At 33.3% G+C, this 27,995-nt stretch overlaps 1 protein-coding gene across 5 annotated transcripts in view; it reads left to right on the top strand.

The window, feature by feature from the left end:
- Positions 1–27,995, top strand: part of ZBBX (zinc finger B-box domain containing) — a 141,049-nt gene that overhangs the window by 17,726 nt on the left and 95,328 nt on the right. For all 5 annotated transcript variants that reach the window (XM_054552947.2, XM_054552945.2, XM_054552944.2 and 2 more), the window contains exons 5-7: positions 2,080–2,128; positions 2,831–2,940; positions 11,801–11,896. In XM_054552947.2, coding sequence (XP_054408922.2) covers positions 2,080–2,128; positions 2,831–2,940; positions 11,801–11,896 — 255 coding nt within the window. The remainder of the gene's footprint in view (positions 1–2,079; positions 2,129–2,830; positions 2,941–11,800; positions 11,897–27,995) is intronic.

Below are 27,995 nucleotides of genomic sequence, written 5' to 3'. Positions count from 1 at the left end.
ATATTCTGGAAGCAGCACTGAAGAGCAAATAGAAAAATTTTCTCTCTCCTGGTATGTGAAAGGAAGTGGAAAGGAGCTAGGTCCTGTGGGAAGTGCTTTGGTGAAGATGGTGTCTAAGCAAAAGTGACTTTCAGTTGATGTAAACTTTTGATGCAACATTTTTGGGAAAGGTTTAAAGCATAAGATACATAAATGACTATTTAACAGACGCTCCACAGAATGGCAGTGGGGGCTTGGAAGGAAGGACAATTAGTACAGAATTGCAAAGTGTCAGTAGCTAATTGGGTTGACAGTGAGAACATCTGAAAGATGACTGTGGGAGAAGTTTGGGCTCAGTGTGGCAGATAAAGGCATTGGTGGGAGTTCGGAGGTATTTGTGAATGCCAGGGAGGCTGATGATGACAGCATAGTCTGACGCCAGTGGCATAGATAATATGTCTGTGTGGTAAATCCACTAAGCTTTCTTGTTCCCTGATAGCACCCCTTCAATACTTACTGCTGGAGGAGTCAGAATGTTAATAAGGCATAGGCTTTAGTATATTCAGTTCCTGACATTTGTATATACAAACATATACAGATATCCATCTTTCTCTCTATATGTGTATATATATATATATGCATGTATTATATATGTATATGTACATGCATGTATATGTGTATATGTGTGTTTATGTAAGCATGTGTATCCTTGGTTCAACCTCACCTCCAACCCTTTCCCAGATAAAAATCAGACCTATGAGGAAATTCTATTTGTCTAAAAATAGCAGCTAGCCAGTTGTTCACTGAAATATTTTTATGCAATTTGAATCACTTGAAATAAATATGGCTGTATTCATAGAACAGAACAATATTATTCGTAATAATAAAAACAAATTATACAATTTCCCTAATAATGGGTTCATTTTGCTTGGGCATATCTATCCATTCCATCCAGGGTAGCCTATAACCACACTGATCATGTTTCAATTCACATGTATCATTAAGGTAGTCATACTGGATAATTTGGTTATGAAAAATGAGATTAGATTATCTGTAACTTGTATAACATTAGCAGTTTAAAAATAAAAGTGTGGTTCATAGAAAAATTGATGATTTCAATCTTATTTTCTTTTCTGCTATGTTCGGTACATAGCATCTGAGCAGTTACTTTGAAGAATGTGAAAAATAACTGCCCCTTTGAAGCAAAACTACTAGATTCACCGAGAATAATTAGGCCTACATTTTCAGATGACTGCAGTTGGTACAGCCATAGATATAGAGGCAGCCATTGTTCTCATATTCTCATGTACAAATTGAGCAATTGAGCACGCAAATTGCAAATTGAAAACTAGGCCTGAATTGACAGTGTCTATATAAATGCACACCATCCTTCATTCTTATTTGTGTACTTTAAATGTTGGTTTTAATAAGATCAAGGCAAGCCTGTTCAATTGGCAAGTGTATTTTATTTCCTAAAATATTAAAATCCCAAAAATTTAAGTGATGATTTATTTGAAATATCTAGCAGTGAATCTTATTCAATTTTTTGGCTGATATTTAGGAAAGTCAGGGATCACAAATAATACTTTTGAAGGATAAGTCTGTGATGCTTACACATGTAGTTCTCTAAATTGGGTGAATAAAATAATATGGGTTTCTATAGTAATGTAAGCAGAATAGCTTAGTCACAATTCAGTTGAGATTCAGCTTACACAAATATTAGACTGTGTGTCTCAGAAAGAGCAGAAATAGAAAAGATGTATTAAACCTTTACAATATTTGAATACTAGCACTTTCCTAAAGTCATTTCATGATGACATATAATGGTTTTTATTTAAAAGCCAATTTATGTTTTCAAAAACTGGTTTACATATATTTTTAAAATTTATTTTATTTTTTATGAATTTCTATTAGATTAATTAAAAGGTACATATATGCTTTAATGATGATCTCCTATTCATTTTATATTATTCTTTAAAAATAAATTTTTGTTCAAAATGCACCAAAGCTACAGCTTTCTAATATTTTTGTTAGCAACTTAAACTTTCGTTGAATAAGATAATATATACCTGACAAATAGTATCTATTTTATTAATACAGTTTTCTGCTGGAAAAGTGAAATTAAAATTGCTGAAGGAACAGATTCAAGGTAAATAATTTATCACCATGTTATTAAATGCTAAAGACATCCCTTTCTTTTACATTTTAATTACAAATAAAGTTAAAGTTTTAGAATTGTCCGTGCAGCATAAAGATTCTAAACCCCCAAATCATGACACATTGATTTTCAACATAAGTTTTATTCGGGTAGTTTGGGGGGCTTTTGTGTCAAAAAATGTAAACTTAGTACATGATTATAATAATAGTGTTTTTCAAAAGTGAGAACTTTTACAGCACTGTTCCTTAAATTTTACTGATGTAATGTTTTAATAAGGAAGATAATTTAGCAGTGTAAATTATAAACTAAAATTTCACTCTAGAAAATTTTTAAAAATAGAAAAATTGCTTTATATTTTAATAAATTGTTTAATAATAGCAAAACCAAAAATATAATTTGAATTTATAATAATTGCCAAGGAAATAAGATGTTTTTCCAGAGGAAAGTAAACACATTTAATGTTGCATGATTAATATAGTTTGGTAGAAAAAATTTAGAAATATATATAATATATATTTATATACATATATTTATTATGAATATATAAATTATAAATGTTTAGAATTTGTTCTACATGGGCTTCAGTTTGATCCAGAGTTGGGAAGTATGCATAATTTCATTAATGTATCAATTGGAAAATTTAGCATATTTTTAAATGATTGGAGTAATGTTTTTTTTTTTTTTATCTTGCAGAGCCAGTGAAACCAAGAGTTAATTATAAAATGGCAAGTTCTTCAGAATGTGAAAAACCCAAGATAAATGGGAAAGTTTGTGGACAATGTGAGAACAAAGCTGCTCTACTGGTATGTACATTATATAGTATATATACATATACTGTACAGTAGGTATATTAAGCAGTTAGACTAGAACTTTCACATAGCCTCATACGCCTCTCCCAACTTAACTTGCTTGGTAGCCATATACTTTTTCTTCATTACTGTTACTGTGGGTTGAGCATGCATGCTGCTGGGGACAGCCAACATCTGTACTTATTCTCTGAATCTCATCCTCTCATTCTTGTTTAAAGACATCACCTTAGACCTTGTCCCCGCTTCTTTGAATCATACCTATTAGCACACAAACATGTTGCAGTATATCCCATCCAAAACCAAAACCCAACCAAAACTACAATTCTTTTTGACCTCCAAGTCTGCACCCATTATTGTAAAACTCTTCTGAAGAGTTGTCTATACTTGCTGTCATCATATTCTATCCTCCCATTGTCTATTTTTTTAATATTGAGGCATAATTTACTATGAAACGGATGGACTTAAATGTACAGTCAGATGCCTTTTGATTAACGTGTCCACCTCTATCAAGACCTAGAAGATTACCTTTACCCTGGAAAGTTCTCATGTGCCTTTTCCAATCAGTCCCCAACACCAAGGCAACTACTGTCCTGATTTTTAACACTGTAGATTTAGTGATATCTGTTCTTGAACTTTGTGTAAATGGAATGATATGGTATATATTTTTGGCTTCTTTTGCTCCACATGGTGATTCATCCATGTTAAATTTATCGGTAATGTGTTCATTTGTATTATGGAGTAGCATTCCATTGCACAGTTATAACACAATTTGTTTATCCATTCATACATTGAATGACATTTGGGCTGTTTCAATATTTTTGCTATTATGTTTAAGGCTGCTATGGACATTTGTGTATGTCTTTTTTTTCTTTTCTCACAAGTGACATATATTCTCTCTTTTTTTTGTTTTTTTTTTTGTTTTGAGACGGAGTCTCGCTCTGTTGCCCAGGCTGGAGTGCAGTGGTGCAATCTTGGCTCACTGCAACCTCTGCCTCCCGAGTTCAAGCAATTCTCCTGCCTCAGCCTCCCAAGTAGCTGGGATTACAGGCACGTGTCACCACGCCCAGCTACTTTTTTGTATTTTTAGTAGAGATGGGGTTTCACCATGTTAGCCAGGGTGGTCTCGATCTCCTGACCTCATGATCCGCCTGCCTCTGCCTCCCAAAGTGCTGGGATTACAGGTGTGAGCCACTGCGCCTAGGCTATATATCCTCTTAAAAGCTATAATGTGAAATGAAAAAATTACAGAAAATTATGACTTCTGACTGCTCTTTAACTTCTCATTGGTACCAATTTCATGAACATTTAAAAAATTATAGTGAAATACATATAACATAAAATGTGTCAACTTAGCTATTTTAAGTATACAGTTTAGTAGCATTAAGTATATTAACATTGTTATGCTTCATTCACAGAACTGTTTTCATCTTGCAAAACTGAAACTCTGTATCCATTAAACAATCACTTCCCCATCCCCATTCCCCCCATCCCCTAGTAAACAGTATTTTACTTTCTGTCTCTTGAGAATTTGACTACTCTACCTCATATAAGTAAAATCATACACTATTTGCCTTTTAGTTACTGGCTTATTTCACTTAGCATAATATCCTCAAGGCTTATTCATATTGTGGAATGACAGGATTTCTTTATTTTTTAAGGCTGAATAATATTCCTTTGTATGTATGTGCCACATTTTGTTTAACTATTCATCCATTGGTGGACACTTGGGTTGCTTCCCCCTTTTGGCTATTGTGAGTAATGCTGCTATGAACATGAGTGTACAAATACCTCTTTAAGACCCTGCTTTCAGTTCTTTTGGGTGTATACCTAGAACTGGAATCACTGGATTCCCATTCTCTCTTGAATTCTCTCCATTCAGTCTTGGGTCTCCACTACTATACAGGTACTGTTTCTGTCAAGGTCAACCAGTGACTTCCACATTCTCATATACGATGGTCAATTCTCAGTTCTTAATGTATTAGGAATATTTTTTAGTACAGTATCCCTCTCCTTATCTATGACTTTCTTCAGTTGGCTTCCTCTGGGACACTATGATTTCTTGATTTCATTTGACATTGATATCTGTTTCTTCTCTGTGTTCTTTGCCGGTTTTCTGTATTGACCTCTTAATGTTGGAATGCCACAGGGCTCTAATCTTGTCCATCTATACTTACTCTTTAGCAATATCAACCACTCTCTTGGCTTTAAAGAACCTATCTATATTGATCATCCCCCAATTTACACATCCACCTTATACCTCTCCCCTGAAGTTTTGGCTCAATATACCTATTCAACACCTTTATTGGGTGTCTAATAGGCATCACTATTTTAATGTGCACAAAATTAAGCCCTTAATTTTTTTCCAATAAATAGTCTTCCCTCAGAGTTTCCTCATATCAATAAATATCAACTCAAATGTTACTTACATTGATAGCCCTTTGTAAAATAGTAAAAGCTGAGTTGCACTTTCCAGTTTTGTGAAGCTACTTCATTCGTCTATGTAATATTGATCATCATTGAATATATGTTTATTTATTTTCTACTTATCTGCAATGTAAACTTCATGAGGGTAGGATTGTAGTTTTGTTCACTGCTGTGTGCCTACCACCTAGAATTATGCCTGCAGTGTGGTAGGCACTCAACAAATATTTCATGAATGAATTATTTCTTTGAAACTATTTCATAATATAGACATTTTCTTAATTTACACATATTTTCCTCTCAGTTATCATTGAAGGTACTACAGCATCATTTGCAATTTTAAATATAACACATAGGTAAAAAGCAGTTTCCCCTTCAAATAATTTAATGATATGTGTACTAATATTTGTATGTTATGTTACAGTTTTAGAGAACTTGGCCATAATCATTTCTGACTTAAATTTATATTGTTAGGTTTCTTTAATGGCAATTTTAACTGGACTCTGAGTTCGAATGCTGCACATCTAATAAAGAGCTAATAACAATATTAAATGTAAAACCCCAGCTCTTGGTAGTAGAATACTCTTCTTATTACATTATATTATTTTCTTATTTGATATGATGTTCGACAATAATTTAAGGAATCTTAAAAAATTGCTGTCCAGAAATTTGTAAAAATTATAAACAAATGCTAATATTTCTTAAGTTAAAAGTATGAAAGCTAAAAGGCGCTTACAGGTTGAATTAAATTGTTGGGATCTGCTTCTAATGATGTGAAAAGGAATTATACAGGAGCTATGAGTCAATATTTTTTGTGACTCCTACTCTGTGGTAGGCACTTGAGCCATGGAACTTGAACAGTATGACACAAGTAGACAGGGCTTGACCTGAAAATAAAGGATCTGTTTTTCAAGAAAGAAGGAACAGTAAGAAGAAGGATGTCCCAGACAAGATAAGCAGCATGTGCCTTGGCTGGAAAGCACAGGAGAGTGACATTGTATGCAGTGATTAAACAGCTGATTTACCTGAAAAACACCGTGTAGACAAGCCAGAATTTAGAATAAAGAATTTAAACATTCTTTAAAATGATTTTAAGAAAGAATGTTATTTTATTTGAATAAAAATAGTATCCCATGTTAGTTGTCAAAACATAATAAGCTATTTAAAAATTCAAGTTAGGCAGATTTAGTGAAGTAGACCATGGTATTGTTAAACTCTGATGTTATCTTGCGTTCTTAGCATCTGTCATTGCATATGGTTATGCTGACTGGATAATTAGAGTGAATATATATATTTGAAAGCCACATATGTGTATATATGGATATATATATATATAAAGGATACATATATCTACGTATATAGATATATATATAGATTTCCTTGGCCTTCACCAGGGAAAAATGTGTATGGGAGATAGGAGTTAAGGGCTTGTGTTTTGGGAGTTTGAAACTCAACTTTACCTGTTATTAGCTATGTGACCTTCAGCAAATGACTTAATCCCTCTTTATCTCTGTTTCCTCATTTGTGAAATAGGTTACTAGGGATAACAGTAATCTGTACCTCAAAGTTATCACACGTAACGAGTTAATACATGTAAAATATTTAGCATTGTGTCCAGCACATAGACGGAAGACAATAAACAGTGCGCTTTTGTTGTTGGCAAATTTTTTAATGACCTATCCATTTACATATATTGATGGCAAAGACAAAGCCCAAAAGTTCCACTTTTCTTATATATTAATTTGGCAAAAGTGAATAATTTAATTAAACTCAAGTGGATTCTGAAGCTTAGCACAACTGATCTGGCATTCATCAAATTAACAAGATGTTTGTTAAAACTGCAGTTGGATATTCCATCATTGAGGAAGCATCTGTGGTAGAAACGAGTCCTTATTTACATTTTTAGCATGTTTCTGCCAGTTGTACAAACTGCCTAAAAAGATTTTCCAATTGGAGGTCATTTTAACTCAATTTTAATCCAAATATCCTTGTATAACAAAATATATAAGCTTACTCTGCAAGTCCAGCATTGATCTTCCAGTCTACAAATATTCGTTTGGCTACTTTTACTAAAAGTATGTTGTTAACAGATACTTGGCTTAGAATTATATGCTGAAACTCATTTTCAGTTTTCTGCATTATAGTGTAAAAACAGTGCCAAATGTTTAGGAGAAATTCACTTAAAATTAGCAAGTTATATTAAATAAAAATTATGCAGAATATATTTTGAAATCCATATTAATATAATGATATAACCATGTATTTATATAAAATTATAGTTTTGAAGTTTATTTTACACTTAAAATTATGGATTTAGGATAATGTTTTTTATCATTTCTCTAGAAGAATGAAGCTCATGAAACAAGAATGGAAAGAGGGGACTAGTTTCTGTGCTAGGGATAGTGTTTGTTTTTCTTCAGATTAGGTAAAAAGTCCATCCTCTTTTAGCTAATCACACTTGAAAAACATACATTTGGATTTTGATACATACCAGACCATGCATTCACTTTAAATACTGAATTTTATTTTATTGTGGATTTTATCAAGGTTTTTCAATACAAATGGTCCCTGATTTGCCATTTTTGACTTACAATTTTTTGACTTTCTGATGCGTAAAAACAGTATGTATTCAGTAGAAACCATACTTCAAAGTTCGAATTCTGATATTTTCCCAGGCTAGTGATATGTGGTAAAATACGATGCTAGGAAGCTCATAGTCAGCCATGTGATCATGAAGGTTAAAAAAAACACAAGATATTCAACAATTTATTATAAAATAGGTTTGTGTTAGATGATTTTGCCCAAATGTAGGCTAATGTAAGTGTTTTGAGCACATTTAAGTTTAGCTAGGCTAAGGTATGATGCTTAGTAGGTTATTTGTACTAAGTACATTTTCAACTTATAATGTTTTCAGTTTATGATGGGTTTATTGGGCAGTAGCCACATTGTAAGCTGAAGAGTATCTGTAACTGATTACTATTTTAGTTTATTGTAAATGATTCATTTAATGATTAGTAATGTGTGTTGTGGTTAAGAGCTTAAGCTTTGAGCCACATGGTAGGATTGAATTCCTGTCCCCACCACTATTAGCTTGTATGACTCTGGACACATTCTTCATCATTATGTTCCTTTGTTATCTCTTCTTCATTATGGAGATACAATGATGATTGTAAATTTGTAGAGTTGTTGTGAGGATTAAATGAGATAAAACATATCATATCACTGCTCTGTTATAATTTATTATTATTATTTTTATTTTTATAGATTTAGTTGGTACAAGTGAAGTTTTGTTACCTGGATATATTGCGGAGTGATGAAGTCTGGGCTTTTAGTACCCACTATCTGAATGGGAACATTGTAGCCACTATGTAATTTTTCAGTCCTTTACCCCTTTCCCACCCTTCCAATGTATGGAGTCTCCAGTGTCTATTTTTCTACTCTGTATGTCCATGTGTTTAGTTAACACCCATTGTTTAGCTCTCCCACTTACAAGTAATACATGCAGTATTTGACTTCCTGTTTATGAGCCACTTACAAGTAATACATGCAGTATTTGACTTCCTGTTTATGAGTTATTTCACTTAGGATAATGGCCTCCATCTAGTTCCTTTCATGTTGCTGTAAAAGACGTAAAATCATTCTTTTTCATAGTGGAGTGGTATTCCATGGTATATATCTTACAACATTTTCTTTCTCCAATCAATTGATGAGTCTTTCAGAGAAGCCATTAGGGTTTTCTAGGCATGAGATAACATCATTAGCAAACAGAAATAATTTGACTTCCTCTTTTCCAATTCGGATGCCTTTGATTTCTTTCTTTTGCCTGATTGTTCTGGCTAGGAATTCCAGTACTATGTTGAATAGAAGTGGTAAAAGTAGGCATGCTTGTCTTTTTCTAGTTTTTAGGGGGAATGTTTTAGACATTTCCCAGTTCAGTAAGATGTTGGCTGGGGTTTGTTGTCTTACGACTTTTATTATTTTGTGAATGTTTCTTCTGTGCCTAGTTCGTTGAGGGTTTTTATCATGGAGTGATGCTGAATGTTATCAAATGCTTTTTCTGCATCTAATGAGATATCATATAGTTTTGTTTTTAATTCTGTTTATGTGATGAATCACATTTATTGGTTTGCATATGTTGAAACATCCCCCATCCCCTGGATAAAACCCACTTGATTATGGAGTAGTATCTTTTTGATGTGTTGTTGGATTCAATTTGCTAGTATTTTTTTTGAGAATTTTTGTATCTATGTTATTAACGATATTGGACTCTCAGTTTTATTGTGTCCTTGCCTGGCTTTGGTAGCAGGGTTACACTGGCTTGTTAGAATGAGTAGGGAGTATATCCTCCCTGATTTTTTTGAAATAGTCTCAGTAGTATTGGTATCAATTTTTCTTTTTATGACTGGTAGAATTTGCTGTGAATCCGTCTGATCTTGGCTTTTTTGTTGTTGGGAAAATTTTTATTACTGATACAACTTCACTACTCGTGTTGGTCTGTTCAGGATTTCTATTTTTTCCTATTTCAATCTTGAGAGGCTATGCATTTCCAGGAATTTATCCATTTTCTATATGTTTTCTAGTTTGTGTGTGGAGATGCTCATAGTGGTCTCTGATGATCTTTTGTATTTCTACAGTATCAGTTTTAATGTCACCTTTATCATGTCTTATTGTGCGTATTTGAATCCTCTCTCATTTTTCTTAATCTAGCTAGTGGTCAATCAATTTCATTAATTTTTTCAAAGACCCAACTTTTCGTTTTGTTGATTTTTTACATTTTTTGGCTCAATTTTATTTATTTCTTCTCTGATCTTTGTTATTTCTCTTTTTCTGCTAGCTTTGGGTTTGGTTTGTTCTATTTTTTAATGTTTCTTGAGATCTATCTTTTTGATGTAGGCATTTGATGCTATATACCTCCCCCTTAGCTGGCTGTGATAAGGAGGGGCAGACTGATCCCAGGTCACCAGCTGAACACTGGTGGGTCAGCGATGGCTATGTTGTGGGCCAGTCACCAGGAAGGGCAGAACATTCTCTAATGGGAAGGCCAGCAGACAGTTTTGGGAGAGACTGACAGGCATGGGGTGCCTGATCTGAAGGCACCACGTCATGCATCAGTAGTGGCAGAGCATGAGAACACCCAGCCTCCCCTCTTGCTCCCCAGCCCTGCAGACAGGAAGGGCACCAGTGGTCTCTGGGCAGGACTCAGACCCTTGGGGTATGGGCTCCAGGAATGGCACCTTAGTGCAGCTGCTCAGCAGTTGGAAGCCTATGGGACTTCACATGAATTCTAGCCATTCCTCTGTGTGATATCCAGGCACCTCTCTAGGCCAGTTAGGAGGCCTATGGGGCTCCCAGATCTCTCCATAGTTAGGGTTGCAGAGGTCCATGGTAGGAATGAGGAGCATTGGAAATCCTCCACTTACTCCTTCCCTGGGTCCAGGTCCCAGTGACCCCAAGCAGTAAGCCCTATTTCTCTTTTCTTCACCCTTGGTGTCTCCCATCATCTCTCTGCTGAATTCCAGTGTTCTGTCTCAGGCAATCTGTTTGAAATGTGAATATCTACTTGATACTTTGGCTCCTGTCTATAGAAAGGCACACCCAAGCTGCATTTAATCAATCATCTTGAACCTGACATCCAATTTCCATTTCCTTTTCTCTTTAGTTTCAGTTTTGCTTGGCACCATCATAGGTACAAGTATTTTACATTATTTAACTTGTCCAACAATTTTAAAATTACATTTTTAAACATTATAATTTGGAAGTTAAATATAAACTTGCCCATAATCATTTTATCAGTTATTAACATCACAGACATGGTAATGTAGTTCCATCTAGTATTTTTTTCTTATACTTTTTTTTTTTCCTTTGGAGATGCTTGTAAGAAAAATTTTAAAGCCATACTTTGAGAACCACCAGTAAAGGAGTACCTTCCAGGGAAGTGTATAGGGATTTTGGAGGGCAAAGAGTATGCATATCATTTGAAAATAATTATGTCATGTAAATCCATACAGAAAGATAAAATAACTCATACAAATGAAGGAGTATTCACCCAGAGATAATGCTGTTTAGTTTTTACTGGGTCAAGAAGTTTGACCTGAGGCTACTGGTTGTTTTATAATTTATTCAGAAACTATGCATACATCCATGCATCTAAAATATACACCTCAAACCTACATTAAAACTACTACATTTATTTTGGTATGAGAATAATTAGTGTTTTCAAATTAGTTTTCTTCAAAGAGTTAAGTCTTAACTGGGACAACTAGTCCCAGTTAAGGGAGTAGTTGAGAAGCCTAGGACAGGCTTCTTAATTCTGATGATATAGGTATTTAATTAGAGAAATAAATATTAAAAAGCATGACATCTTTATGCAAACACTTTCTAAAAATCGTACTATTTTATAAGATTGTATAATTTTTAAAAAATATCTTTTTAGGTATGCCTTGAATGTGGAGAAGATTATTGTTCAGGATGCTTTGCTAAAATTCACCAGAAAGGGGCACTAAAGCTCCACAGAACAACTCTTTTGCAGGTATGGCTTTCTAAAATGATTTACTTGTAGTGTGTTTATAAAATGTTTCCACATAAAGACATTTAAAATGTGTTTAGTTATCTAGAACTCAGGATGATTTACGCTAATTTCTAGAATTCTATTATATACAGACAATCCTGATGTATATCTTAAAATTATTGAATACTAGTCTAGACTCTATTTTACTACTTAAACTGTTTTAATATAGTTGCAGAAACAGCTTAGAGTCTTCAGATTATGTTTTCTGACCGTGAACTTAACACTTAAAAATTAGACAATATTTTTATCTATTGTGGTTTCAAATGAATGCATAGGTTATTTTAAATATTATTTCTACAGTTTTTAGATATAAATCTCATATGTTTTCAAGTTTATTTAAAAATTAGTTCTTATTTATCCTTGCCCATTATTATTTAGGTAAGCTTATCTCTCAGGTTTCTACTTTTCCTTCTGCACATATAAGGACCTTTTATATATCCTTATATAATCATTGATTTTGGAAATGCCTAAACTCAAACCCTGTCAAGTGGCTTTAAGATTCTAATACTTAAACTATAAATAGGGTTAGATATAGACATGGCATTACACTAGTTACAGTTAATGATGCATTGCTTTGTCATAGATTTTATTCATTTTATAGTAATTTATTCAACAAATATTTATTGAGTACTTTCCAGAAGGCAGGGTGTGTGCTAGTCAGTGACCTTAGAGAGATGAATAATGGTAGGATCCTACTCCTAATTAGTTAAGGGTTTTAATATTATCTGTAGCAAAGGAATGGAGATAATCAGATCTGTGTTTAGAAAGATTACTGGTAGATTTCAATCTTTATGTTTACTTCAATATGCTGATAAATATCAGTAGCCATAAAGGATGCTGATGACCCAAATAATGACAACCACAAAACATAAAATATACCTACCTAATATTCACCAAAGTCAGTGACTTTTGAGTGACCACTCAATGTTTAGAGCTTCTGGGCAGAAAGGATGGAGGGAAAAAAAAAAACAAAAAAAACAAAAGCCAACCTGCTACTTCTCTCTCTCATGGTATTACAATCAGATGGTCATAAGAAATGAAAATTAATTGACATAAAAGTGAGTCCAATTGTTAATATATGAATAATATAGAATTTAACAAAAGGCATTCTACTTCGTAGATAAATACTGTAATATAATTATCACAGATGAGTTCATATTAGGAATTTTTCATTCAATGATTTATTGAGCACATTTTCTGAGTTATCACTCAGTGACATTAAGCCCTGTGCTAGCTGATATAGGAGATACAAAGAAGAATGAGGCATAGCTCCATTCCTTCAGTATCTGAGCTTCAAGATTTATCCAAATTTGATTTTCTTCTTCTTGCTCTCTCTCCTTCCCTGTCTTCTCCTCTCCCTCCCACATAATTTCAAAAGATAGACTTTGCTGTGATATGGCTTATTGTGATCCAGATGCAGATACGACACCAGTCAAATCATAATTACAGAAAGCAACATGACATACAATATGCTTTCTAAACATTAAGCATTATTTTGTTTTATGTTAATATTATTAAAGTGTATGTATCCTGTATCTTAACAGAAGAAAGTGATCATTGTAGGTTGGAAATTTATAAAATTCCAAATATAGATTGGATGAAATTAGTGAGAAAATATCTACCGAACGTACACTTCATTTTATATATATGTATGTGTGTGTGTGTGTGTATATATATATATATATATAGTATATTTACTATTTCTTTTGTACAACTTCCTTCAGTTTACATAGTTCTTTTGCACAGAACATTTATGGCAATCTACAGACTCCCTCTACTCCCTTTCCATCTTTATTGAGCCATAATTGACAAGTAAAAAATGTGTACAATTAAGGTGCATAATTTGATGTTTTGACATACATATATACACATTTTGAAATAATCTCCGAATTCAACATAGTGACTGTTTCTATCACTTCACATTACATTACAATTTCCTCTTTCTTTCTTTCTCTCTCTCTCCCTTCCTTCCTTCCTTCCTTTTCTTTCTTTCTTTCTTTCTCTTTTTCTTTCTTTCTTTCTTTCTTTCTTTCTTTCTCTTTTCTTTCTTTCTTTCTTTCTTTCTTTCTTTCTTTCTTTCTTTCTTTCTTTCTTTCTCTCTCTCTTTCTTTCTTTCCTCTTTCTCGCCTTCTTTCTGTTTCTCTCTCTCCCTCTTCTCTCTTTCTCGCTCTTCTTTTTCTCTTTCTCTCTCTTCTCTCCCTCCCTCCCTCTTCCTTCCTTCTTTCTTTCTTTCTTTGTTTCTTTCTTTTTTCTTTCTTGTTTCTTTCTTCTTTCTCTCTCTCTTTCTTTCTCTTTCTTCCTTCTTTCTTTCTTTTCTTTTTTCCTTCCTTCCTTCTCTTTCCTTCTTTTTCTCTCTTTCTCTCTTTCCTTCTTTCATGGTAAGAACATTTAAGATATTGCCAGCATCACATTCTTTGGTTTTGATTGCAGAGGAGGGAATGTTGGTAAGCCACAAATAGTAAAATGGTATTTAAGTTCCTAATAAATCTCATTGTAGAATATACATTCATCTCTAAAAGTTAGCATACATGGATTCCATAATATGTATACAAATCAAAGAGCTTGGCAAGGAACCATGAATCTTTTAAAGGTTTCTTCAAATATTGGAATTCTTTTATGTATATTAATTTAAAGTTAAATACCATAAAGAAATAAGTTTCTTCCTTGTTCATGTTACTCCTTTATGTTTCCACACCGTCTGTGGAGACCAAAGTTGCTACTTGGTGCTGTTGTTGGGGAGAGTCCTAGGAAGTGTATTGTCTACTAGGGAAGTGGAATTGTGAGGTTGGCACTTAGCAAAGAGCATACACAGACCTCCTGTGCTGGGAGCTAAACCTATAATGATGTTATTCTATTTTTTATAACATTATTTCACGTAACAGAATTGCTAAGGAATAAAGTACTTTGAAGGAGACAGCTTTTTTGTTCAGCTAATTCTTAAAGTGAATTTGTCCATTTATTCATAAAACAAAAATTTTAAATTAAAAGTTTTTTTAAAAAATTTAGACTTTGCATGTATGTGGTTTCATGTAGTATTTTTCTTTCTGTGTCTGGCTTATTTCATTTACTGTAATGTCCTCCAGGTTTATCTATGTTGTCATAGTTAAACATATCTTCTTTTTAAAGGCTGAATAATATTCCATTTTTGGTATATAGGTGCTTTTAGTACTAAAAAAAAAGCAACTGTGTGAGGTGATGGATATGTTAATACGCTCGATGGTAGTTATCATTTTACATATATATGTATGTCATGTGCATGTGCATGCATACCAAAACATCACGTACATTTTTGTATACTTTAAATATATACAATAATAAATAAATTAGATAGTTGTTTTTTGAAAGAAACTATTTCAAATTGTACTACATACTCCCTCCTGTAAATAGAGCACAGTGAACAGTTTCACTATGTGTGAGTGACTCATGCCCGTTATAATAACCACTTTTATTATAAGAAATAGAACAAGAAAGAGGCCTCAAATAGCTGATACAGTGTTTATGATGATATATTCCCCCTCAGAAATTCACTGTTCTGATTAGTACTTAATTTTCCTCCTTTATTCTGGTCTTGCCCATTCTCTGTCATCATTTCTTGATTTTAATCAATTGTCTTGTAGCTATCTGCCATTTTCTTTCTATCTCTAGTCTCTGTTTAACCTTTCACTTCTTTTTTCAGTCAACATGCTTTTTTGTCTTACTGTTTTTATCATTTTCCTAGGCATAAAGTTTTTGTTGTTGTTGTTGTTGTGCTTTGGCTTTGATGGCCATTTGGTTAGATATCTCTTTGCTTAGCTCTCACTAACCAATCTTGTAGTGGTTTTAGTTTTTTATTGTTTTGTTAACCATTAAAATCATGAGGCTTTGTTGACTGCTGAATCCATTCCTAATTTGGGAAATTAGGGAAGACATCCGACAGATGAATATTAAGCATTGCTATATAAAAAGCAAGTATTCTAGGCTAACGGTTATTACACTTTATATTCTTTAAGCTATGCTGTCATTTGCGGTTAATATAAAGTGTAGCCAAATTTGATAGTTGTAAAGTGTTTCAGCCTTTATCCAACAGCCCGGTAGGTCCTGTGAGTTTAGTCAGTAGGGATCATTTTGTATCAGCATACCTTGTTTTACTTAAGATCTCTGAAAAATTGAAGGCAAATATTTACATGTTGACTAGTATTGTAATTTCAAAGGGCCTTTCCTTTGATTTATGATTGATTTATACTTGGCAGTGATTCAAAACACTTCAAGTTTCTTTGCCTTTTCCAACCTCTGTTAAATATTTAATTAACTGAAAAATGAAGCATAAATGCATGAGAGGCAATTACTAAGAATTAAAATTTTACTTCTACATGTAGAAGGATTGTCAACACTAAGGGTTGAAACAGAAGTTATTTTCAGATGAGAAATGAGGTCTTAATACGTCAGGCATTCCTATTTCCTTTTAGCAACGTAAGATCAGACAGAAGAGACAATGTTAATCAGAGAGAATAGAAGATGAGGGAAAACAAACAAAAGCCATTCTATTTGTGAAGTATGACATGCACAAGGGGGGTTAGATTAAGTAAATTATTAATAGATTATGGTAAATACGTTTTCTTAATTGGAATGGAAATTTTCTTAACTGAAAAGGAGAAACCTTGGGAAGGTGGGTGGTATTAATGAAAGAAAAGATAATTGAGGTAGAATTTCCATGCAGTTTTGGTTACTGTGGCTTTGTAGTGTAGCTTGAAGTCAGGTAGCGTGATGCCTCCAGCTTTGTTCTTTTTGCTTAGGATTGTCTTGGTTATATGGGCTCTTTCTTGGTTCCATATGAAATTTAAAGTAGTTTTTTCTAGTTCTGTGAAGAAAGTCAATGGTAGCTTGATGGGAGACCACAGGAAGGGCAGAGTTGAGAACACGCAGTTCCTTCTCTCAGAGTTACCAATAAGATTGAAATATGTGGATGACAAGTAAATGTTCTCCCAAAAAGGAATTATCATAAAGTCACATGATTTTAGAGTCCAGTTATGTAAATATTTTGAAAAAATGTACGAATTTTCTATTTGTAATTATTAATGTTATACTTAAGAAAAATAGAATATTTTAAATGTATGTGAACAATTGAGTATTGTCATATTTTTAACCTATTTCTTAAATATGAATAATGCATATTCCTTATACTACAAGTGCGTGTTCATTGCCCTTCAATGATTGTTATCACCTGGCATTTCTTCTATCAAAAGATTTTAAAAACTATGTTGCTATTGACTATCATATCTTCTGATAAATTTTAGGACCTTGTGAGAAGGACTCTTTTTTGTCTTGTTCATCACTGTATCCTCAGTGCTTAACATTGTACCTGTCCTGTATAAATCAATTTTTTAATGAATAGAAATGCGAATGAGTCCTTAGTGGTTTGATTAAGCTCCTGAAATAACTTAAAACTGTATTTTAGGGCAAAATTTATTTTTGTCTGAATTTTGAAAGCAAGGGAATTTTTTAACCAAGGATTGGATAATTAAAAGGATTTATGATATGTTAAGTTGTTATATCAGTGAAGGGTTAACAAAAGCTTTTCCTCCTAAATGTGAGAATTTGACCTTTAATTAACTTTCTCGCCCTTTCCCTGGGAAAAAGATAAAGGTAGTCATGTCAACTACATTCCTAGGCAACATACTTATGGTAAGTGTAACCTCTACTTGGGAAATTACATCTAAACAAGGAGAACGATACATACTTGAAGGAAGATATAGCTCCCTGAGTGCAGTGGGCTTTGTAACTGAAACATCCACTATGGAACTAGCTCTGGAGCCATGAGGTAGGGATTGGCTCTGGTGGAAAGTAAGGTTTCTAAATCAGGTGTATTCCTTATCTACCTGAACTGTATTTCTGCTTGAACTCTTGCAAGAATACCACCAAAAAGGAACAGCTGATGCTGTCCTGCTGGCAGACTGTTATTCCTGTCCTCATCCTTCTGAATAGACTGATGCCGAGAGTATTTGATAGCAGTCTTGAGATTTTAAAGGTTTAGTTAACACAGGCAGACTCTGGTGAGCATGGCATTTAAGTCTTTGATGAGTCAGAATTTCAAACACAGAATGTTGGGATAGCCAAAAGACAAATGAAAAACACTTGTCCAGGAATCATTGACAAAAAGTTTTTAAGAACAGCTTTATTGCAATATAATTCATATACCACACAATTCATTCATTTGAAGTGCAGAATTCAATGAATTTTAGTCTATTTACAGCTAAGTGTAACTATTAGCATAATTGATTTTAGAACATTTTTGTCACCTCTAAAAGAAACCCCATACCCTTTTGCTCCATCCTCCTCCTATCTCCCTATATTCTGGGGACCAATACTACTTTCTCTCTGTCTAGATTAGCCTATTCTGGACATTTCATATAAATAGAATCATGTCATATGTGGCCTTTTATGAGTGGTTTCTTTTACTTGCATAATGTTTTCAATGTTCATCCATGTTGTGCCATCTATCAGCATTTCATTTATTTTTATGGTTGAATAACATTTCATTGTTTGATGTAGCACATTTTGTTTATTCATTCATCATTTGATGGATATTTGGGTTGTTTCAACCTTTTAGCTATTATAAATAATGCTGCCATGAACATTTGTGTACAAGTTTTTGTGTGGCCATATGTTTTTATTTCTCTTGGCTAGATACCTAGTGGTGGAATTGCTGGGTCATATGGTAACTCCATTTTTAATTGTTTGAGGAATTGCCAGACTGTTTTTCAAAGTGGCTGCAGTATATTGCATTCCAATCAGCCATGTACAAGAGTTCCGATTTCTCTACCTCCTAGCCACCACTTGTTATTATCTGACTTTTTGGTCTAGCATCCTAGTAATATGAAGAAGTAGCACGTCGTGGTTTGGTTTGCATTTTGATGACTAATGATTTCAAATATCTTTTCATGTACTTGGTGTCCATTTGTATATCTTCCTGGGATAAATTTTGACAAGAATTTTTAGAAGACCTAGATGTGGGACAGTTCAGTGGCCTGCACTTTAGTGAAGTTATATCTGTGGTAATTACTTTTAGATGCCAGTTCTAAGAAAAACTAGGGAAGGGGAAATAAAGACAATTGAAAGGGGTAGGGAGAATTGAAAGTAGAGTTAATGAAGAGTTGGGAGAATGTAAGTGGCTTAGTGAGTATATTACAGCAGCAAATGACAGAGCAACTGACACAGTAGAGAAGGTAGTGGCAGTACAGGGGCTTAACCCAGAGATGGCATGAATCAGCCTTAAAGGGAGAGATGAGTATTTCTGTGATGTTTATGCTGAGGAAATTTTGAAAGATCATATTTATATATGCAAGCTCAGAAGCTTGCAGGGCTATTGTGAAAATCACACTAAATGCCAACAATTATAAAAGTATTCTGCTCATAGAAGGTGCTCCATCCATTAGGTTTTATCAGTCAGGATACAGTATTAGTAGAAATTCCACCCCATTCCTATACTATCTACATTTAAAGCCCAGAAAACAATATAATATTAATGATGAGTCCAAAAGATTAACAAAAAGATTAATTTTGTGTTGAGCACTGTTTTCTTTTTTATTACAGCTCTATTGAGGTATAATTGATAGACAAAAACTGCACATCTTTAATGTACACAATTTGATGGATTTGGACATGTACATATATCCATTATATCATCACCAGAATAATGGTAATGCATCCATCCACCACCTCCAAAAGTTTCCTGTGTCCCTTGTTGTTGTTTTTTTTTGTGATAATAACACTTACCATGGACCAGGAAGATATTACAATAATTGAAATAAGTTACAGAAGGACAAATACTACATAACTCTGCTTATATGAGATATTTTAAACAGTCAAATTTATAGAAGCAGAAATTAGAATAGTGGTAGTTAGTGGATAGAAGAAATAGATATTGTTCAATGGGTACAAAGTTAAAGTTAGCAATATAAATGAGTTCTAGGTACCTGTTGTACAACATAGTACCTACAGTTAATAATACAGACGGATGCATGTAGGGGTGTTTTTAAAAGCATTATAGTTATACATATTTTGGAAAGGTTTTGTGTTTTAAAAACCCATGCAGTAAAATTAGAGCTCAATTTATCAGAGTATATATAAAAATACAGTCTTCCAATTTATTCACACATAGAAGATAATAGAATCTCAATTTTGGAGGGGACCATATAGATCATTAGTCTAACCCACTGTCTGAACCTTTAGTCAATCATGTTGATGCAGAATATTTGAGGGACTTTTGTAATTTGCAGGTGCTACCTATGTTATCTCATGATTCCTTTCATGGAACCTGACAAATTTTTACAGTAGTTTGTTTGCTATATGTTATGTTCATTGGTCTTTATGGGATACCAATTATCTAATTGTCATATAACAGCAATACTATATTTAAAAACCAAATATAACAAATTATTGATTGCTACTTGTTAGTAAGTTTATTCTTCTATACCTAAAGATGTTATTCATTTCATTTCATATAAAATTTCTTCCTTATGTAGCTCAAATAAGCTCATGATTTTTTTCATGGAATCTGACAAATTTTACAGTAGTTTTGCTTGCTGTAATACACATTATGTTCATTGGTCTTTATGGGATACCAATTATCTAATTGTGATGTAACAGCAATACTATATTTAAAAACCAAATATGACAAATTTTGTTGTTATTCGTTAGTAAGTTTATTCTGTTATGCCTAAAAATGTTATTCATTTCATTGCATATATAATTTCTTCCTTGTGTAGCTCAAATATGAATAATTGCTGAAAGCAGTTAACTCGTCTGGATGCAATATACTTGTAATATTAGTTGAAAACAATTGCAAGTACTTGCTAAGATAATTAATATAGTGCATAATTATATGGCATCAATACTGCAAATAGAAAGCAAAATTACAGGTGTGAGTTTCTTATGTTATTTTCTTTTTGCTATTCTGTCTCACTTTCGAGATGGTTTTCTAAGTAGAATTTTGTAATGTAATGAAAATTGAAAGGCACAGTTATTTAACCAAAGCCCAATGTTGTTATGTTTCCTGAGACCAGGTGCTTTAAACTTTTTTGACAATATGTTACTTTTTCAGCTATTACATTTATATGTTGTCTTATTTTAAAATATTTTAACTGGATTTGATATGTTTTGTTTCATTATTTTCATGTTATTTTATAAAGTGCTAAATATTGAGTCCAGATTGAGTCCAGATTTCGTGTTATTTTATAAAGTACTATATATTGAGTTCAGTTTTATTTAATCTATCTATTAAATCATAAGGTGCATTCATAAGCAGGAGCATGTGTCCAGGTCCTTGCTTTTTTTGCCACTCTATGGGTCAAGGAGGAATAATAATACATAAATCTTAAATTAATAAAACCAGATAGAAATCAGACCTTTAGAGGAAAGGTTAATCTAAGAGTCTTTTGAGTACTACTTAAAGTAATACTTATATGATGTTGGAATAAGCAATAAATTTCAGCCACATGAATTTCACATTTGCAGGATATGATTTCTATCTAGCTTGCAATAAGTAGTTTTTTATACCCTTGATATTTCTGTACCACTACTCTTGCAAATACCATATCTGTTTTTAGAAATATGATGAGCAGAACTGGATTTAAGAACATGATTCTGCTGTTAGTTCTTCCATTGCAATTTTATTTCATCTAATAAATATTTATTTTCCTCTTGTTTCTCTATGTATTTGGATGGAGGCTTTTCCTCAAATTTTGTTTTTTTTATCCAGTTGTCTTCTATATAGAAATTTCTTCCCTTTGCTTCTCTACCTTTTCCAGTTGGCCCAAAGTTTACTCCCCTGCACCCCCCAACACTTTCTTTTGGTTCTAACAGTAGATGAAAACTTTGATCCAATCATCCAATCATTTATGGATAGCTTCCTTTAATTTTCAGAGAGAATTCAGACTTGACTATGATAAAGCCTATTTTTAGGGAATAAATTTGGTCTAAGACTATCTATAAAGATGGACCCATAAGAAAAGTAAAATAATAGTTTAAGAATAGAAAACATATTTTAATAATGTAAAATAATTGAGAGATAATGCTCATCTTTTTCATTCTTGTTTAATGGATTAAGATGTTCAAAATTATGTATTTTTATAAGAAAAATACTTTTATTTTGCAAAGATATTTTTACTAAGTGGAAATTTGATGGGTTTATTGCATCCTGCCATAGGCCCATGACACCTTGAGGAATTTATTTGCTTGGTGTAACTAGTACCTGCTTGCTGTAGTTAGGTCTATGATAATATGAGTAATTTATCTACTTGGTGTAGTAATTTCCTTATAGCTCCAAACTTAGAGAGATTTAGTCTCATTTGTTATTATTGATTTTAGATAATAGGATCCTCATACTCATAGTGCAATGTATTCCATGTAATGTGTAAATAGAAATACCCTGGCAAAATAATCTGTACAGGTTTCTTTGGATAAATAAACTTTAGCAAATGTTTTGATGACTTCTAATCAAAGAGTTTGTTTTACCATAAATTAAAGCATAATTCTTCAGTATACATGTGTTGCTGCCGCAACACGGTATATGATTCCTGATGGAAGAAGCCAGAAGCCATCATTCTCAGCAAACTAACACAGGAACAGAAAACCAATCATCTCTCACTCATAAGTGGGAGTTGAACAGTGAGAACACATGGACACAGGGAGGGAAACAACACACACCGGAGTCTTTCAATGCGTGAGAGGCAAGGAGAGGGAGAACATTAGGACAAATACCTAATGCATGCAGGGCTTAAAACCTAGATGATGGGTTGAGAGGTGCAGCAAACCACCATGGCACATGTACACATATGTAACAAACCTGCACATTCTGCACATGTATCCTGGAACTTAAAATAAAAACAAAACAAACAAACAAAAAAAACATTTCTCATTTGGAAAATCACCCACCTAATTAACAGGGCATGAGGGAAGATTAGGGCTAGGAGAAGGCCACTCAAATCCTATGGTGCTTTGTTACCAAAACCCAAACAAAAACAGTTAACAAATCCTAGTTAAAACACTAATGCATACTTCTTGAGGACTTGTTCTTACTTCTTGGTGATGTAGTTCCCAGTAGTAATTCACTTCTCAGAGAGATTATTTTTACCAAAATGAAAAATCTAAATCAAGATATAGCCTCCTTTATTTATCTGTTGCTTTAAAGTCAGAGGACGTGTCTTTACAGCTTCTTTGTGCTCATAGTTTTTCTAGATGGCTTAACTTAGTGAAATGCAGGGTTGTTGAAGTCCCTAAAACAGTCAGAACTTAAGCTAAGGGGAGGCATTTTTATATATTTTTCAGGTTTTTTTCTTATGGTTTTCATATGTTGTTAAGATTTTGGCTTTAGTTGTAAAAAAGCTTGCCCCTGATTGCTTCAAAACAATAACATGTTGGGAAAAAAAAAACCTTAAGAATCAATAACACTCTGGAGTTAATACAGACATCATTGCCCTGTTTACCAACTGCATATGAGGTAATTCACATCAAAGAAATCAGAACAGATTGTGCTTTGAAAAATATTCCTGATATGAGAAAGAAGTGTTTTCTCAAAAGCCAGGCCAAAAAAAGATTTATAGAATATATGTAACAATTTTAAAATTCCCATTAGTCCATAACTTGATCATCCTGAAATGATTTTGTAAATAAAGCCTTCCAAGTTCCAATCATATTGAACAATCACTGCAACCAATAAGTTTATGTTACTTGAGTTCTGCTATAACACAATTTTTTCTCTCTGTGTGTATATGTGTGTATCTCTTTCTCTACCTCTGTATCACTTTGTCTAACAAACTCAAATGAAATAACAGAACTCTTCTGTAGAGTTTAGAGTTTTCAGTTTTTAATTCAAGGCTGTGGTTACGATAAATCTCTTCTAAAATTTTGTGACTGAAAAATCAATGCAAATTAACACTAGGAAAGGAGACATTCTCATTCGTTTCCCCCTCAAACTTGCAAAGTAATATAGGTCTAAACTACGTGTGAACTTTTTTTTGATCTGGAACTTCTGGGTCACTTAAGGAGATATGGCTATGTCAACATGATTTTTAATATTTATTGCTGGATAGCCAGAGTTTTGGATGATGATGGTAGTTGGAGTTTTGAAGCACTGACTATACCATAAAGTATATCATTTTTCTAACTAAACTAAAACGTTTATTCTTGGGCTTTAACTTCTACAAGGTGCCATCCATTCCAAAATGCTATAAAATATCAACCCTCTTTACTTTGATTAATGATACATTGTCAAAGTGATGAATTCTTCTGGAGTGTAATTTGAAAGATAATATCATTCTAGGCAGAAAAAAAGTTTAGGTGAGAATTTAGAACAGTTACCAGATGAAATCCTACCGTCATACAATGTAGTGAAGGATGTGGGGGAATCTGGAAATGCTGGCAGTAAATCACATCTTTTGGCTCTAGTTTAGTTTCTATCCTAGAGTGAGATATATGATTTACTATGTGCCTTGAAGGCTGTTTTGGTTTGATTTTAAAACATTTTTAACATGTAGAGCAGTTGCACAGGTAATTTTATACATTTTCAGTCTCCCCCTCCTCCTATTGTTACCTATTAGTACTTCACATTTAAATTTTTAGACTTAGAAAATGGAAATAAAACTATCTTTAGGTTGAGTTTTAACATTTGAAAATATTTTATTAATATATGGTACAGTGTTATGATACTTAATATGTATAGTTATCTATTTTAAATATTTTCTAAAAATAACCTTCATATTCTTATTCATTGGTTGTTACTCAAAATGATTATTGTTATATTATTAAATGAAAGGCAGTGTGTTTTCTTTTGTAAATCTAGATATGCTCTTTTAAGAAAAGACAAAGATTATAGGATATGCCCATTTAAGAAAAGACAAAGGTTATAGGATAAAAACTGTTAACAGTAGTTACTCTGGGGAGTACTATTTTGCTATAAACCAGATTTGTACCAAATACTGGCAGTTATTTAGATTGGCTGCTGATCTGAGTGTGACAATGTCCTAGATGAACTTTTTTTTTTTCTGAGATGGAGTCTCACTCTGTCACCCAGGATGGAGTGCGGTGGCACAATCTCGGCTCACTGCAACCTCCGCCACCCCAGTTCAAGCGACTCTCCTGCCTCAGCCTCCCGAATAGCTGAGACTACAGGCATGCAACACCATGTTCAGCTAATTTTTTGTATTTTTAGTAGGGATGGGGTTTCACCATTTTAGCCAGGCTGGTCTTGAACTCCTAACCTCAAGTGATCCTCCCACCTCGGCCTCACAAAGCGTTGGAATTACAGGCATGAGCCAATGTGCCCAGCCTAAATAAGCTTTTATCAGCTCATGTCAATATAATTAAGCTATAGTTATATTGATTCTTTAGCAATAAATGAACTTCAAATTTTAATCTATGTTATAATCCTCATTCTTTTAGATACCACTCACCTTTTCCCTGCAGTTCAAAAACTGTAAGTTAGCCGAAGTCACACAGCTTGTTATGTAGTGACCAAGTCTGGGTTGAAATTAAATCTGTTCAGTTCCAAACCCATGCTCATAGATATAAAATAAAACGTACTCTATGCTAGTAGGACCTATTTTCAGCAGAGAAGTATGCTTGAAAATAGGAGGAACCTCCATTTCTTAAATTTTTTATATGGTATGACTATGATTTATTTCTATATACTTGGTCAAATATAAAAATAAACAGGCAAAAATAAGTTAAAAGCAAAGAAACAAACAAAACTGAACCCCTTAATCCTTGCATATGCAATTTAATACAGAATTAAAGTTTTGTGAGTTTTTAAAGCTAAGAACAATGTTCAAATCTGTTAGAGACAAAATTTAATATTTTCAGTTTTGGGAAATCAAAGGTAAAACACATCTTCTGTATCACAAAGACTAACATAAATCTAGTAGGGAAAAAGGTTAATTAATCTAGAATAGATAATTTCACTCTATTTCAAGTCACGACTTTTTGTAGCCATTTGACTTTGGCGTAAGCTTTCTGAACTTGAAATTCCTTGTCTGTGTAATGGGAATCATAATATCTTTTCTCTTTCTTTGTATGATTGTTCTAAGATTAAGAAAAGTAAGGTATACATACACAGCCTTACAGTGGAGAAAAGTAATGTTTAAGTGTATGATGTTCTAGAAAAGAACATTTCCATTTATTTGCATTGTATTGATTTCAGTTATGTACTAAATTAGCAGAACTTTAAGATATTCAAATATGGAATTCTATTTTATCAGTTACCTATGATGTTTATCTTATTTTTTAGCATAAACAATGTGGGTTTTTCCCTATTTCTGATTCTCTTAATATGCTACCTAAAAATGTTATAATAATTATTGTAACATTGATAGCAGGATTCATTTTAGGACAGAAATAATCTTTGTTTTGTGTTATTTAAATAAACATATATTTGAATGATAATTTTATATAAAATTAATCCTATAGCTTTTGATATTTTAAAAACATAAAATGAAAACCAAACACGGAACTAACTGCCTCTGAAATCTACAGACCTTTATTCTAGGACATTTTAAATCAGGCTTAGGTTGGACTATTCTGTTTTAAAAATGTTGGTAAAACTACAGATGTTACTGAAAGAGTGAAGCATTACCATTGGCTTGAATTTCTTTTAAAAATAAAAGGACTATATAGGCCTATATAGGTTTTCTGAGAATCATTGGGAAAATTTGGAGCAGATTCCACAGGTTTGCATACAGACAGCAATATATATGCATAGGTCATGTTCGTCATTTTTCATAGGTATTTTATTAATTCAGTATGAAATAACACTAGTTAATTTGATGTTCACTGATATATTCCAGAATCAGACTGCAATGAATCTTAATAGATTTACAAATGTCATAACTGAAAAAGTTTCAATGTAATGTTAGCTATCTAAATTGGCAACTAGATGAAAATTTAAAAATAGGAGCATTTTCATGGCAGAGTACAAAATAATTATATCTGATCCCTGCTAAATTTTTCTTGTTTGGAGGATATTTGCTAAGAAATAAGAGCTACTTCCTGTCTTCCTCATGCCAAGTTCTCATAGAGCATCTGATGATTCCGAATCTTCCCCTGGAGTTTAATTAAACTCAGATGGGATCCTAAATCCTGCAGTCCCTAGGCAGACTCTGGTAGTTTCTGATAGAAAACCCTTCAGAGAATAGGGCCTTCCCCAAATTTTGCCAGTTCTTTGTCAGTCACTCTGGGAGCATGTGGAAAGTTTTTCTTTAAATCCCTTTTCTAAATTACTTATTTTAATTCTGTAGCTGTTTTCCCTCCCTGACACCTTATTTTTACCATATGCTATTTTTCCAGGAACTGTAGTAGCCATAAAATCATTAAAATATATATATTTTTTCCTTTTGTGAGCTTAAGTGGTATGATGAAATGTGAAATCAATATAGTTAGGGCTGGTAGAAATCTACGCAGGATATCAAGAGGGTAAAGAGGGTAAATACCGTGTACAGTTCAGGGGGTGCGTTGTACAAGGAAGGGTTCCTAGACTTGTAGGAGTAATAGTGTGAATACAGAAGGAGAAGCAAAAGCCTTCCAGGTAAAGATGATGGTAGAGGAGAGAAAGCCTCCCTAGTAAGTGAACCTCATGAGCAAGGCACAAAATGAGAAATGACTTGGAGTTTATTAAGGAACTACAGAGAGAATTGCTTCCTGATGTGCCCTTTTGGATAGTGAATGCTTTCTAAAGACGTTTTATCAGCAAGGAGTACTCATTACTGCTTATTCAGTCTCCTACTAGATTAGCTATATTTAGTTCTTTAGTTATGATGTGCACAAAATATCGCATCTATCTATTTGGGGTGTGCATAGTGGAAAGTTTATGAGTCATTAGATTTATACACACCTGAGGTCACTTCCTACCTCTGGCACCCACTCACCACTGTGACCAAGGGCAAGTTATTTAAACTCTCTGAGCTTTAGTTTCCTTTCTATTTTTTTCTTTTTTTTGAGATGGAGTGTCGCTCTGTCACCAAGGCTGGAGTGCAGTGGCGTGATCTCAGCTTACTGCAACCTCCGCCTCCTGGGTTCAAGCGATTCTCCTGTC

Source organism: Pongo abelii, chromosome 2 (genome assembly GCF_028885655.2).
Source record: "Pongo abelii isolate AG06213 chromosome 2, NHGRI_mPonAbe1-v2.0_pri, whole genome shotgun sequence".
NCBI classification, from domain to species: Eukaryota; Metazoa; Chordata; class Mammalia; order Primates; family Hominidae; genus Pongo; species Pongo abelii.
Note: the sequence above shows the minus strand (reverse complement) of the source record. Positions and strands in the feature narration are given on the sequence as shown.